Below are 15368 nucleotides of genomic sequence, written 5' to 3'. Positions count from 1 at the left end.
TACCGTTTGCTGCCAGTAACACGTGTGCCGGGGCACTCGGGGGCTCTCTGCACCCCTTCTGCTCTCCACGCTGAAACAGGGCTGAGGAAAAGCTGGGCTGTTCCACGTTCCACACACGGGGCTGACGTGGGAGCAGGGCTTTGCTTGGTTACACCTCTGGTTAGAGCAGAGGAATCTCGGCGCGCAGCTCACCTGATATGGCGTACAGGTTCGAGTGCTGGTGCTCCAGGTCCAGGCGTGTGCTGTGGCTCTTCCCTCGGAAGCTGGCGGGCAGCGTCAGCGAGATGTGTCTGAGGAAGAGATGGGGAAGGGAGAGGACGTTACCACAGAGCGGGAGGTGCTGCCGTCAGCCCGCTCCTGCCCGACCATTCTGGTGGAGTTCAGCAGCAAACATCAGCTTTACCAAATACCAAGCAGAGACCCAGGTGGTGATCCAGCCACTACAACCCAGGCCAGTTTAACTGCTTTACCAGCTCCTCGCTCCAGCTGTGAGTGGGACCATCTACACCCTGGGGCAAGCCCCCTCCACCCCACAAACACTGGACCTGGCCAAAAACCAAAGGGCCAGAAGCGACCACCACCCTCTGGGGGTGAGGGCAGCTCCCCACGAGCCACGGGGACAGCCTGGGCAGGGGCTGGCAAGAACGATCCCCCTCTGCAAACACCAGTCTCAGACGGCATCCAGAGTGTGGCCAAACACCCTGTGGGACTCGGACAGGCTTCCTTCACGGCAGAAAGCGCCAACAGCAAGTGCTCTGGATTTATCTGTGCCAAAAAATTCTGAGTACATTCATAAATATGATCTCTGAAGCTCTCTTGATGACGAAGGCCTGCTCCGACCCACCCAGCGCCTGCGGCAGCTCCTGTGCTCCCGAGGCGGGGGCGACACACACACACCGAGCTCCCGACACCAGCCCCTGAGCAAGGGGAAGCCAAATTTCACTCGTCACCTCCAGCTGCAGCCCAGCGCCCGCCCTCCCAGCATCGCCCTGCTCAGCATTCCTGCAGCAGAGAGAGTTTTTACATCTTCCATTAAACCTTCCTATAAATAGGAAAACACAGAGCTCATGGAAGTGAAGCTGAAACTATTTTCAGTGGGTCAGAGCTTGTTAAAAGGAAAACCCAGCCCTTGGCAAGCCTGGACAGGGGCTAGGAGAGGAGGTGGGTGACCAACCTTCCCAGGACCAGGTGTGGGAGGGCGGGAGGTGGCACCCAGCAAGTCCCGCTCCCAAAGGGCCCAGAGCAGCCCAGAGCGGGGGCTCTACACGGCGCTGCCGGAGCCGCCTCGGCACCAGAGCACCCACCGGTGGGACACAGCCCAGGAGAGCCCGAGTGGGGCTGCTCGCTGCCCATCCACGGTGCTCTGGGCTCCGCTGAGATATCTGCTGCTAGAAAAGGCTTTTTGCTAGTAACGGCTACTGATAGCCCACAGATTTCTGTGCTTTGATGACAGAGTCGGGCTTTTCCCTTTTAATTCAAACCCGTATTTTTCTAACGCTGATCCCAGGTCTGCATGAATTTTTATGAACTGCTGTCATTAATCTCATGGAGCCCACTGCCACAGGTAATGAAGATGCTCCCTTCTCAGGGAAGGCACAGCGTGCGAGAGCTGGGGCAGCAGCGACCGCGTCCCCCCAGCGAGAGCCGCTGGTCACGGCCAGGCCCCGGCCATCGCCCTCCGGCCGGGACAGCCCTGGGTGCCCTCCCAAACACCCCTCCTGGGGGAAGGGGCTGCGTGTTCTCCAGCAGAGCATCACATCCACGGCCCCAGCCAGCACGTTTCATCTATCGAGCAACTCATCTGGACGTTATCTGCCTTTAAAAACAGCACAGGTTTTGTGAAGAGCTACATATTTTTAGACCATGATGCAGCTGATGGTGAACAGCACGGATAAAATAAGAAAAAGCAAACATCAGCTTGAGTTTGCTTGTGCTTCCCAAAGCCATTTCTAACCAAAACAAGATGGTGTGAAAATATTTTTGAATTTGGCTTACAGTTTGCTGTTTAAAACACAATCCATATGAGACTCTGCGAGCAGAGGCAGGTTTGTCATGAACACACTTTAAACCAGAAGACCACTGCCTGTAGGCATTACATGCTTTTCATTTGTTTTTTAATAGCAGTATCCAAAAATACTTTCCGAGGCACCAAAACAGCTCAACAGAAAGACTTTTGAATTTCTCTTCCTTGTACATGGAACCACTTCCCTCAGCCCAAACAAAACAGCAGGAATTGTTTTGGAAATAAACAAAGAAAATCTACATGAAAAGCTGATTTCTGAGCAGAGCATTTTAAAAGTTTCCACCAGCTTCTGCTGCAGGAGAGACTGACCCTCTTCCTTTTCTGCAGCCCACCACTGAGCCGGTGCAGGCTTTGAGGGAGGGGACAGTCCCACGGGAGGGCACCGCATTGGGGACACCAAAGGGCATGGCACAGCAGCCCTTCCAGCAGAGCTCCGGACCCTTCGGTTGCCAAAGACCCCCTGAAGCAGGTCCCCGGTGCCCAGAGCTCACCCACCCCAGGTTTCAGCAGCACCATATGCCGAGCCGTGCGCACATTCCACGTAATTAGAATGAATCGCCCCGTCCCAGGGACTGCGACCACACGCAGGAGCCAGCAGCAGATGATGTCTCCAGAGCGCGCTGCCCAGCTCCGTGGGGTGTCCCTCCTGCTCACCCAGACATACCAACACTGCCCAGACATACCAACACTGCCCAGACATACCAACACTGCCCAGACAGGCCGAGGCGTCCCTCGCAGCAGGGAGCCTCAGTGCCACCCGTGGGGATGTCCCCAGAGACCTGCTCCCGGGGGACCCACACTCCTGCCACCGCTCCCAGGGCTGCCCAGCCCAACACGGGGGCTCAGCTGCTGCTGCCCCGCAGCCCCGGGGGCTGAAGGTGAGATGTCAGGAGGGCATTGGGAAACAACAGCCCCGTCCCCCCTCCAGGGCCACCTCCATCTCCGAGGCAGCGCTGTGCCCAGCAGAGCCGGGTCTCTCCACGGAGGACACTCAGCCGCAGGACCACAGGACAGAAGGCAGCAACCGCTGGGAGGAGATCAGCTCTGCCCGTCCCCCTTCCCATTTTTAAAAGCATGACATTGTAGGGAAAAATGGGAAACAAAGTCTAATTTGTTTTAAATTAATGCAAACTTTGGCCAGGATCGATATAATTCATACCTACTAAGTTGATTGCATAATGCATTTTCCTTATGCCTTCTGAAAGCCAAATCATTTTGCATTGTAGAAGACAAAAAAAAGAGAGGTTGCCGTTGAAACGCAAGAAAATCCCAATTACAAAGTCCCCAAGTTCCTAAACACATATCGTGAAAGCATGTGCAGCTCTGCGGCATATGGCAAATCAATTACTAGTTTAAATTTTAAAACAAAAACATGGTAAATGTGTTGCAGAAATAATCAAGAACAACGGTTTGGTTTAGATTACAGCGGCCACTAGAGTTTTGAATACAATTAATCATCATTCCAGGCAATGGGAAGCCATATTGACACTTATTCCTAATTTGAATATTTAATTAGGGTGAAGTTCTTCATCAAATTATCACAGAACTGGGAGGAAAGCCTAAAAGATTTAAACAATTACTACTTTAACTCTTCACCAACTGCTCACCTGTGAGCACAAGGATCTTTTCCCCCTTCTGCACAGCAAGCACACCCTCCGGCAGACACCACCAATTCTGCCGGACCCAGGGGGGCTGCTGCCCCCCCACCCCCTCCCCCTGTGGCAGAGCGAGCTTTCAGGGCAAGTCCCCTTTCAGCATCGAGTCTGGCTCCTGCCAGGGCTTCTGTCTTTTGGTTTTGTTTGGGTTTTCTTGTTTGTTTTTGTTTTGGTGTTTTGTTTTTGGGTTTTTTTTCCCTGAAGAGCCTGTCCGGCACCCTTGGCCAGGTTCATGTGCCGAGGGACAGACCCTCTCCCGAGGGTACCACGGCAGCCCCCGGCCCCGGGGGTCTCCCAGCCCCGGGGGTCTCCCAGCCCCTGGCAGCAGCAGGAGCCGCTGGGACGGGACCCACCGTGGGCACCCTCCCTCCACACTCTGCCGCAGAGCGCTCACACATCCCTCTACGTGCTGTATTAATCCATATAAGAAAATCTCTTTTAATGAGGAGTGATACAGTTATGAACTCTCTAGAGCCATAATTAGAGCAAACTAATTGAAGTTGTGTTTTGACACACTTTCCAAATTCACGGGTACTGCATGACATATTCACAACACTACTGCTGCACAGCCATGGCGACAGCAAAATCATTAGGCTAATAACGCTTATTTGCATTCTTATCATGCCAGCCGCACGCCATTAAATACTGCTTCAACCACTGCTCCTTTACTCTGAAAGTTTCCACTGAAAGATATTAACAGTAATTATTAGTACTTTAGTGGAATCTCTGATGCTAAGGAATGGCAACTCACATTAACTATCCCCATGCCAATTATTTTCCTTTTGAACTGCCACAAAAAGCAGCTTTCTGCCTCCCCAAGGGATGACAGCAGCGAGGTGGATCCGGCGCTGCCGGGACGGACGGACGCCAGCCCCAGCCCTCCCTCTGACGCCAAAACCACACTGTTCCAGCTCCGCTTAAACACAAAAAATATTTTTCCCCAGCAGACGATACTTTCCAGGCAATTTAGGATGAAACAACTGCAACAGCACAGCTCAGGACAGGGTAGACTTCATTACTCTCGACTTCTGCTTTTCTTTTAGTCACTAAATCTATGGAACAAGTCTACGTACGACAGCACCAGAAGCAGCACGTGCCCAGAGAGCCCCTGCGCACAACAGCGAAGGTGGTTTGAGGTCTGTGCACATTATGGCCACTTTCTGAAAGTTTCTGGAGAGAAACTCGCATAAAACAGGCCCAGGAATGCCCGACAGTTCCAATGGGTTATTAAGAACTGTCTGCAGGAAGGTGATGAACTGCTTTTGAAGTTAGGGGGCAAGTACTCATAAAAAGTAACAGAGGATCCTAAGGGGAAGCGCTAGATATCAAAGGATGCTTCATAATTCATATAAAAATATCAACAACACACAGCCAAAAGAGCAGTACGTTTTTGCTTTCCAACTGGATTGGATGAGCATGGTGGAGAAATCACTTTTAAGAAGTGCCCCACATGATGACATACTGCAGGAACCACACCGGAGGGGGAGGAGGACTGGCCTGATCTTTGATGTACCACTGTCAGGGCTGCCATTTATTGTAACCAAACCTCAGGACAGTGCTGCGAGAGCTGCACTCTCACAGAAACACCTTCAAATAAAATGAATCTTATCTTCCCTATTCAATGGCTTATGCAAAGATCATGCCTCAGGAAAACTGAGGACAGAACAGCTAAATTCCAAGCTGAGAAGCTGCACACACACCTACACCACGTTAGCATCGGGCTGCAGCTCTGGGGACATGTAACCCAACTGGAGGCGCTGCCCAAGGAGGGAGAACCAGCCCATTCCCCAGAGAGGAGCTGCCCGAGCCCCCCCGAGGGGCAGAGGGCTCTCAGCAGCCCCTGGAGCTCCAGGAGGCACCTCCCAACCCAGCTCAGAGTCAGCGCAGACACCCCCGGCCCCGTCCCAGCCCCGCTGCAGTCCCAGCTCTGTGCCGAGGCGCTGCCACGCCAGAACACCTACCTCATACTCCAAAGAACTGCAATGAAAAACAAAACTGTGAGGCAAGAATCACCTCGGGTAATGGACTTCATTCCAGACAATCTATTCTAATCGTGTAAACCAAATATTTAAATACTTTCTACAACCTTCCTGACCCTTTCCCTAAAACAAGCAACATATGGGCTTTGCAAGCATTTCATCTCATTCCAAGCTACTAAAATATCCTGTTTCCCAAAAATCAATGAGAGCTGGTGGTGCCAGATTCAGATTTTATAAAAGCCCAAACACATGAGAGAATGAAAAAGGGAGTGAGTGATTCTTTCCACTTTTAGATTTACCCATTTAATTTTCCCAGCTGTAGGGAGGGAAGAAGGCCTGTCTGCAGCACGTGCGCCCGACGCACCGCGTCGCGCAGCCCCAACACCCGCCCCCGGGAGAGGGGAAACGACGCTGCGCAGCTTCGTCAAACCAAAGCCATCCCTGCCTGAAGGGAACAAGCCCCCATGATGCCAACGGGGGAGCACGGCCTGCTGCAGCCCAGAGCGTAAGGCTTCGTGCAGAACGGAGCTTCTGCAGCCTCCTCTGTGCAGGGATTCATTTAGATCCGAGGACTTCAGTCACCCGGACAGAGCCGCTGCCAAACACCAGCAGAAAGCAACAAGTTTAATTTGCACTGCTGCAAGTGTGAGCTGAGCCCAGGAAGCTGCTCCAGGAGCCCGGAGCTGGCGGTGTGAGCACCGAGGGCTGGGGCAGCGGCTGCAGGGACCGAGCGGCGCCGCGTCCCCGGGGGCTGCAGCGGGAGAGCACAGCTCTGTGCCCCCCCTCCCGGAGCCGGGAGTTTGCAGATAATGAAGCAGTCGGGAAAAATTGCCAAACAGCAGAAATACTCCAGAAAGATAAATTACACATGGTGCGAGCTTCCTCAGTTAGGATTTTAAATTCTGTCAAATTAATCAGCACCACAAAGCCTGGGCTCCCGCATCCGAGGAGACCCGTCCCTGCGAGGGGAGCACAGGGGGCCTGCCCGGGACCCTCCTGCGGCACCGGGGGCTGCAGGCACAGCCCAACCTTCGGGGAGCAGCAACACCCCCTGCAAAACCTGCTAAACAAATATTCCACATAAAGACTCATTTGGGAAGAGCACGTTGTCAGCACTTTGCCAGTAATAAATAATGACAGTCCAAACACTTTACTAAAAGCAATAAACTCAAGAAGTGTTTTGGAAAATGGTGAAAGTGATTGATTTAAAGAAGGAAATATCTGAACACAACCACATGCACTTCAGGGTGAAAGCACAGATTACAAATCAACAGTGGCAGAGATCATATTAAATAGCAGACAACACAGAAGTTTTAGGGAAAAAAATGCTCAATTTCCCTGCAGGGCTTATTTAACAAGTGAGTACACAGCTCCCTCGAATGAACACCTTCGGTCTGTACTTAATGACCTCACACTACACCCTGAAGAAAATGTGCCTCCAGGAATATTACTATACCAGGAACAGGGCTCTATAAAGAAAAATGACTCTAAGGATATCGAACCCTCTTCACTCACAGCACTCCACAAATTTTCCAATGCATCCTCAAAATCACTTAAATCAATCAAACTTCTTCTAACTACAGCTAATGCCTCTCTCTCCCGGCTGCTGCAGGGGACTCTTGTGCCTGGAAACCACTCGTATTGTTTAAACATTTTTTCCTAATCATCATTTTCTACCACTAAAACATACTGGCCTGTGACCAATTTTTGCACGTCTTCACGCAGCTGAGCTGGACGAGAGCCACGCGGTCAGTGCAGCCTCATAACACATTCCTGATGGGAAACAGCCCTGGAGAAGCGGATGCCAGCACCCCGGGCCCGCTCAGACCATCCCGTTCCGATTTGCACACACACCACGGACATTTCATCCTCAAACTGTGCTTCATACCGTACCCACCGGAATGGCTCTGTGCAGACACTTCCCCCAGGCTTTACCTTATTGTTTCAATCTCATTGGTTTGTACCCACAGCTCCTGTGACGTGAGCCCAGCCCTCGTACCATCCTTGGCCTCTTGTAGGGTTTAAAAACTGGGAATATTGTGCTGTATCTCAAAATACAAGTGATTTGAGCACTCAAGCCAAGGAATCTGTTTTATGAGTTGTAAATCAGAAGGCAGTTTTACTTTAGAGCTCTTTTGATGAAACAGATTAGAAAATGCATCTCCACCAAGAAGGAAGTATTTGGTAGAAAAGATCAGACTGTCAGGAGATCCCACTGCAAACCAGAAACATCCAGCCCAAAGGACTCCCGATTTGGCAGCATCTGGTTCCGATGAGGGCCCTGAAGGCAGATCCCCCACCCCGTGAAAGCATCCTGGCCATCAGGCTCCCAGTGCCTCCAGTTCCTGGCACTGCTCTCCAGTCCAGGCTTTCAGGCTTTGTTCCCTGCCAGAGCAGAAAAGCATCAAAACCCTGGAACCTCTTCCTCTACAGGCTCTCCATAAAATCTATTTTAAATATCTTAAAGAAAAAAATAAGATAGTTACTTGTAAGTAATACTGCTACTACTTAAAAACCAGGGCAGGTAAGAGGCTTCCCTTCACTCGCCCCACTGCTCAGAGCCAGCCGGGCTGGGGGGCAGCGTGTCCTGGCCCCAGGGGAGCGGGCTGGGGGGGCTTCCTCACCCCCTGCCCCCCCGCACACCCTCAGCCTCCTGCAGGAACCCACACGCTGATCACCTTCCAAGCTTACACGACAAAGTTCAAACACTGCTAATAAATCAATTTGAAAAATCAGACTTCTCTGCCCAGAAAGGAAATTCTTACATTCCTTAACATGAAGCTCCACTGGGAGCTGAGAACGGGAGCAAATCATTTCCTGTTTGTAAGGGGGGGCAGCTCAGCTACTTAAAAGGTAATTGGGAGCCCGGAGGAAAATTTACACATTCTGCTCTTATTTCAGGTGTTTAAGGAGGGCAGTTGTTATCTTCTTATCAAAGCCAGAGCAGCTCTTCCCCTGTGCAGTGCTCCTGCCAGAGAGGTGTTTCAAGACCCAAGCCCTTGGTGCCACAGACCAGGCACCCCCCCTGTGGCCCCCCCAGCCCTGCCCTTCCCAGCACAGCAGCCCGGGCCCTCACGTTGTACTGCCCGGCTGGACACAGACCCCCGCAGCCAGGGGGCTTTGCCCAACTGCCCCCAACCAGCCGCCATGCTCCTGCTCACGTGTCACAGTTTAACCGGAGAAAACCGTGCCCTCTCCATCTGGCTGGCCTGTGCCAGCTCTGGCTGGCCCTGTGACCTCACACAGGAGCCGTGCTGCACCAGCAGTGTGCCACGCCAGGGAGCAGCCACCCCGCTCCCACCACCTCTCCAGCTGGCTCTGCAAACTGCTGCCTCCTTCTGCCGGTGCCTGTGACGGCTCATGCCCAGAAACCTGACCAAGCTGCTCAGCATCCCCGACTGCCACCCACCAGGATGGCAACTCCCTCTACTCGCGCCGCTGGCCTCCCCTGGGCACCGGGCCGGGCGTCCCACCAGCCCTGCCGCCTCCCCTGGGCACCGGGCACCCTTGGAAGCACAGCACTTGGGGCTGACACGGTTTTCTCACCCGTGTGCCTTTCTGGCCAACTCGTGGCTCTGTCTCCCAGATGGCAGCGGGCACCACAAGCCCCACTGAGACCTGCAGCTGCCCTGCCCATGGAGCTGTGCCACAGGCATCCCATGAAGGCAGCCGGAGGGCGGATCAGTCTGGAAGGGCAAACCCAAGCGCCCAGCCAGGGGAACTGTGATGTGAACAGGAGCGGACTGCAGCAGGCTCTGCCTGCTCCCCAGCAAGCCGTTAACCTTTCAGATGACAGCCCTGCAAACTAAATGACTGAACGATTCCCAGGGTCAGCACGAATCTACATTTTCAAAACCTGACATCAACAAGTAAAAGTTGTGACTGAATCCTGGTCTCTCCGAGAGGAAGATTAAACGTCTGTGACACATCATCTGCAATCAGAGTGCTCCATTTCCCAAAGTATCCGTCACAGATTGATAACATCCACGCAAAAAGTTAAGTGCAATTATGTCTGTCACTGTAAAACACACTTCAGCAGTGCTGACTGACATCTCGCTCGCAGCTGACAAGCTGTGAGAGGGCTGTGCGGATGATGGTGGTGGAGACTCCCGCAGCACCTCGGGGAGGGATGTGAAATGTGCTCCCCACCCCAGGGGCTCTGGAAGCTCATGGCTTCTGTGCCTGTGATGGGAGCCACAGGGGCAGTCACAAGGCAAAATGGCTTGAGGTTGGCTCTGGGGACACTCATGGAGTCAGGGACTTGCTCCCAAATGGCTGGAGCTGGACTCGCAGAGAGGAGAACGTCACACACCAACCCTGCTCCAGTAACAGGGCCTGAACAGGGAGGAGCTGAGCCCAAAGATGCTGCTCAAATGCCCATGATGTCCCCAGCCACGCACTGGCAGTGGCCACCCCACAGGCTGGGTAAGCACGGGCACAGCCAGGGCCAGGCGATCCCCATTCCCAGCACCAGTTTTTGGGGAGGATCACCTCCCTGCGTAGCACCCCAGAGCGCAGGCACCGAGGAAAGTCACATCAAACTCGCAGCAGTGACTCGAGTCAACAAAAGCAGTTCTTTAGAAGCAGCCTTCTAGGATGGGAAACAGCAAGTGCATTTCTCCAGGCTGCCATTAGTGCCAAGAAGCTGTCGTGGAATTTGGAGAGAGAAGACAGTAAAGCAGCTTGAGGCCCTGCACAGCGGCAGGGCTGTGCTGTGCAGCGCAGCACGCCACCCTCCCCGGGATGCACAAGGGCTGCGCGAGGGACCATTAAGCCAGATGCCTGCAGCAGGAAGCACCAAGGAGAAGAAATGGCTGAAAAAAATTCCATATGCAGTCCAGCAGGAATTCCAGGCAGAGCCTCCCCTCGCGCAGCTCTGTAACCCCACCACGCCAGCGCTGGGAGCAGCGCTGCTGCCGGGCACATGCTGCGCAGGTCAGACACACACACAGCTCCGGGTGCCACCATCCACTGCCACCAGCCATGGACATCATGGGGCAGAGGAGGAAACACGGCTGGTGCAGAAATAAACATCTCCCGCAGTAAAAAGTCCTTCCATTTAGGAAGGTTTTGCTGTGCAGAAGGTCACTTGTGTGTTTTACTGGTTTAGTTTATATCCAGTGTTAGCAATTGCTCTGGAGCACCCAAGCATACACTCCTGATGTAAAATTATTTTATAACGCGAGGCAGCAAGTGAAGAGAATCACTTAAATACCTGGCCAGCCTGAGGGCAGAATCTCCACACTGCTCTGCTCGGCACTGCTCACCCATTTGCTCTTAGCGCTTATGGCAGCATCAGAATAACTCACTGCTCTTCCTGTCAGGATATATCCACACGGAATAAAACCGCAAACTGGCTACCAGTGTAATCTCATCTCTCCACGGTGACGTAAAAATAAGAGGCTACTTGTGACTCCAATCTTCCACAAATGTGAAATGTTGAGTAACTCACCATGTTGCTGATAAAGTACTAAAAAAGGCTTTCAAGTAGTATGTGTTCCCCGTAATAATGAAATATTTGCAGGATGCACCTTTATATACATTTCTATTTCTTAAAAAATATATTGGATAATAAATAATCAGAGTAAAAAAACAGACATGAAAGATGCTTTGAATGATCAGGCTGGTGGTGTAAGAGTTACCTGTAAATCACGCCCCAGGCACGAGAGCGGAGCTGGCTACAGACAGGTGGTTTTTACTAGGAGGCATTAATGTAACATTCAATTATTCCACTGCATACTGGCTGGTTTAACTCAGCCAAATTAGAATACATTTTATATTGACTATTTTGACATTTGCTTTATTTGGCAAGTAAAACAAAACTGATCCAATTTCCTTGCAGCCATTGTAAACCATAAACTGTACAACAAGAGGTTATAAAATATATAAGCCTTGTAAACACTTCTTTTCAGACTGTCGCTGATGCTCTCAGCTCTAATTCTGGCCCCATTCCCAACAGCTCTGACGCTGCTCTGCAGCCTTCCCTGCCTGGCCATAAAGTGACCCTTCCACACTTGGTGATTAAGGGCTGCCATTGACATTCTCTTGCTATGATAATTTTTTTCTCAATAAAGTGGAAAGTGTCCACAATAAAGTGGAAATCTGCCCAGGCAGGAATTTCTTGAGGACAGAAAATGAAGATCTATGCTCTAAAACCAAGACCTCTCTTTCTCTATCTGGCACGGCCCAGCGTGTCACCTACCTCCAGCAGAGCTTCAGCTGGGCCGGGCTGAGCTCTCCCGCAGGCTGCTGGCTTCTCACCCCCTCTGCCTCCACCTCTGCTCCAGGAGCAGCACGGCACCTCTGCCTGCAGCACACCTGCCAGCACAGCAGCGTGCCGTGGGAGGCAAAACTCTGGGTGAAAGGAACCCCAAAAGCTTTGGTGAGTTCAACGAGCCACCAAAGGCAGTAGGTCTAAGCCTGGGTCACAGGCGAAGGCTCAAGCGTACACACCTGCCTCACAAAGATACCCTATACCTTCTTCGGGAACGGTTTCCAGCAGTTTAGAAGTGTCACTCTCAAATTACCTATAAATCAGGACTCCAAAGGACAACAGTATTTTCCACCCATACAATACAATGACCTTTGTATCCAAACCAATCCCATTGAAATTCCTCTCTGCTGTCTCCTTTGGAATTCTAGCACTCCCTGCGTACGTATCTGCACTACACCAAATGCCTGGTGCAAAAATACGTTTGCTTACTTAAGCAAAAGCCCAAAGGGACCCCTGGAGAACGTGCTGGCCCTGGCAACAGCCCGGCCCAGAGCTCAGCCCACGAGCCGTCTCACAGCACACCGTGCTCTGGGAGCAAACCCCAGCAGGACGAAGCACCCACTTCAACCTCACCCTGGGTTGGTTTGTGGCTTAACATCACTCTTTTGTCCAGAGAAACCCAGCAAGTCAGCATCAATACAGGACTACTGCTATATGCACGTATACACACATTTATAAATACATATACACATTTATGCACACACAAACATTGTCTATAACACAGGGAAAACACCCCGGACACGCACTATGGGCATCTGTCCCCAGGTGCTGCTCCTGTCAGTCTCTGTGGAACGAGGGGCCTGCTCTCACTGTCCTCAGTGCCAGCTGCAGGGCTGGAGCATAGCACTTGGGTCCAAGAAAAGGAAAATCAGGGCCAGGACTTCAAACCATGAGTGGACTGACTCTGGAGAATGAGCAAAACATGTCCCTCTATACATTAAAATCATCATGAATGCTTCTCTCTCCCCACGGTCAAGGAGAGAAATCGATTTGGCTGCAGTTCTGGCCCACCCTACAGGGATAACCCATGTGTACTGGCTGAAAGCTACAACACCTCACACAGCTTAAAGCAAAGAAAAGATGTGATTTGTTGTTTCCCTTCCTCTGCAGGCATTTTCTCTCTTCTGACTTCTTCACCCCTATGTCTTTGCACAATGGCAGCCTTTATTGTTGTCTTTGTCCTGTTGTCTTTCCACAGCAGGAACTCCCAGCTGAGAGAGAATGACACACTCCCTGGCTATCAGCTCACGCCGGGCAATCGCTCCTGGGATGCGGTACCTGCCAGGCTCTGCCAGACGGGGTTAGGAACCACACACACCAGGCAGCACCCAGTGAGGGGCTGGAAAGCAGAAGACTCACCTGGGCAGGTTAGGGGCTGGGCTTGCAGAAGACTCACCTGGGCAGGTTAGGGGCTGGGGTCGAAGCCGGTGCTTGGGAAGGAGGCGTCACAGGCTGTGAAGATTCGTGGTTGCGTGGAACTTTGCCCATGCGGTACCAAATGCCCATGTTGTTCAGCTCTCTGTGTGAGCAACACGGACAGCATTAGTGCTACAAGCAAACACTGCGCCCCTGCACAAGTATCAAGCACTGATGTGTTTCACAAACACCTTGGTTAGTGAGAACCAGTCTAATTGGAGGAAAAAAAAAAAAAAAGGGCTTAGTTAATTCCTACCTCAAACTCAGTAACATTTGTACTTATGTAAACTTTTCTAATGAGATGCTTCAGCTCTTACAAACTACTACTTAGTAATTACAGGAAGCCAGGGTGCTGGGCCTTGGCAGAGCTGAGTATGACCACAGCTCCTGGAGGCAGGCACTTACCCTATGAAGGTGTACTGAGGAGGGGCTTGCTTAGATCTGCCCAGGATTCGGATGTCACAGATCGCTGCCTCGGTAGAATCTCGAGGGATGAATTTAATGCACAGCCTCTTCTTTCTGAAAGCTACTTCTTCTGCAAAAAGAACCCAGGACAGAGGGTGGTTTTTATGCAAGATTAGAGTATAAATGTTATTCTTTGTCTCTCCAGATATTAGGCAGATAATTATGGCAGGAACTGGAGGCAAAGCACAGATATATGTCAGCAAACCAGGCAGTGCAGTGCCATTCACTAACTGGAGAAATTGTCTATCAGGAGCTCTCTGTTGGCTGGGTGAGATTCGTTATTAGGCACTGCGATAAACCAACCCTCCCTGTCCCTCTGCAGAGCAGATAAGACATCACATGTGCCACAGCGCACCGCGTCGCACACGGCAGGGGATTCCCACAGCCACACACTCCCCACATTTTCCCTTACTGGCCCAGACAGTCGTCTCGAAATATTCCTCCCACCGGCATGGCCTCCAGGAACATTCCTGGAAGCTGCTGACAGAACCGGTCAGTTTATTGCCAAGTGCTCCCCGGCACCAACCACGCTGAGAGGAGGAGCAGGCAGAGGAGCAGCACCACGCAGAGGGGGAGCAGTGAGAGGTCTCTGCCCAGATCACACATCTATGCCATGTTAACGACCTCTCCTGACTCAGCAAGCACTGGAATGATACTCCCGCTGTGTCTGCCCTGGTACCTTTGTTGGGATAAACCAGCTTTACAAAGCAGTAATGGGCAGGATGTCCTACGGGGGGACTGCACTGCCCCGGGTTCAGAGGGCGGGTGAACCTGCCGCACAGCCCTTCCTGCCCCGCAGCAATTCCATTTGGTTCCACGTATCCATCAAGAAAAACTTAAGCCCAGAGTCAAGGCTTATCTGTACAATGAGTCCATTGTCTGCACGCTGTCTTTCTGCACGCAGACACAATCCACATCCAGCCAGGGCTCAGCCACACGCCAGCGGTGCGACAGGCACAGACACACACCTGCGGTGCTCAGAAACCACTGTCTGCCTCAGCCAAAAGGGTCTGAGAGAGTCCCCGTGGGAGCAAGGTGAGGCTTCTATTGGGGAGTGCAGGCACTTGAAAGACACGACAGAAGCCTACTGATAAACTGAAAATCTAAAGCACAGACACTGAATGAAAATCTGGAAACAACCAACGAGTACAAAACGGGTGCCCGAAAATAAAACCCCTTCAGTTTAATATGAATAAATATCCTCCAGTTTAAAAATGTTCTCTCACTTCAACAGATGGCACACAGCCCTGTCTCTGCAGGCTCCTCCTGCTTCCTAACACGCACGTCGGAGAACACAATCCATCCCGGCGCCGGGATCTGCTGCTGCAGCAGTGACTGTGTCAGCACCACGAGGTGTCACAGCCCCAGGTCTGTGCATCCAGCCCCACAGCCACAGCGCTGCTGCTCCCAGATGGCAAATACCCGCACACCTCTCGTCTGGGCTTCTCCTGCTTTGGGCTTTTATCTGAAGTGACTAAAACCGATTTGAGGATTTAAGGCTTCCACATCTGAAAGTTTTGTCAAACCCTAGTAAGGAGGACTATATTTCATACACT

The 15368-nt window shown here is 51.9% G+C and overlaps 1 protein-coding gene across 3 annotated transcripts in view; it reads right to left on the bottom strand.

The window, feature by feature from the left end:
* MVB12B (multivesicular body subunit 12B) overlaps positions 1-15368 on the bottom strand; it is a 58079-nt gene that overhangs the window by 28457 nt on the left and 14254 nt on the right. For all 3 annotated transcript variants that reach the window (XR_001412127.1, XM_014942858.1, XM_014942857.1), the window contains exons 5-7: positions 13753-13882; positions 13328-13450; positions 193-290 (exon numbers count right to left, since the gene is read on the bottom strand). Coding sequence is in view for 2 of the 3 variants with exons in the window: in XM_014942858.1 (XP_014798344.1) it covers positions 193-290; positions 13328-13450; positions 13753-13882 (351 nt within the window). In the remaining variant the exon portion in view is untranslated. The remainder of the gene's footprint in view (positions 1-192; positions 291-13327; positions 13451-13752; positions 13883-15368) is intronic.

The sequence above is a fragment of the Calidris pugnax genome, unplaced genomic scaffold, assembly GCF_001431845.1.
Source record: "Calidris pugnax isolate Ruff unplaced genomic scaffold, ASM143184v1 scaffold102, whole genome shotgun sequence".
Classification (NCBI taxonomy): Eukaryota; Metazoa; Chordata; class Aves; order Charadriiformes; family Scolopacidae; genus Calidris; species Calidris pugnax.
This window is presented reverse-complemented; position numbering and strand designations above follow the sequence as displayed.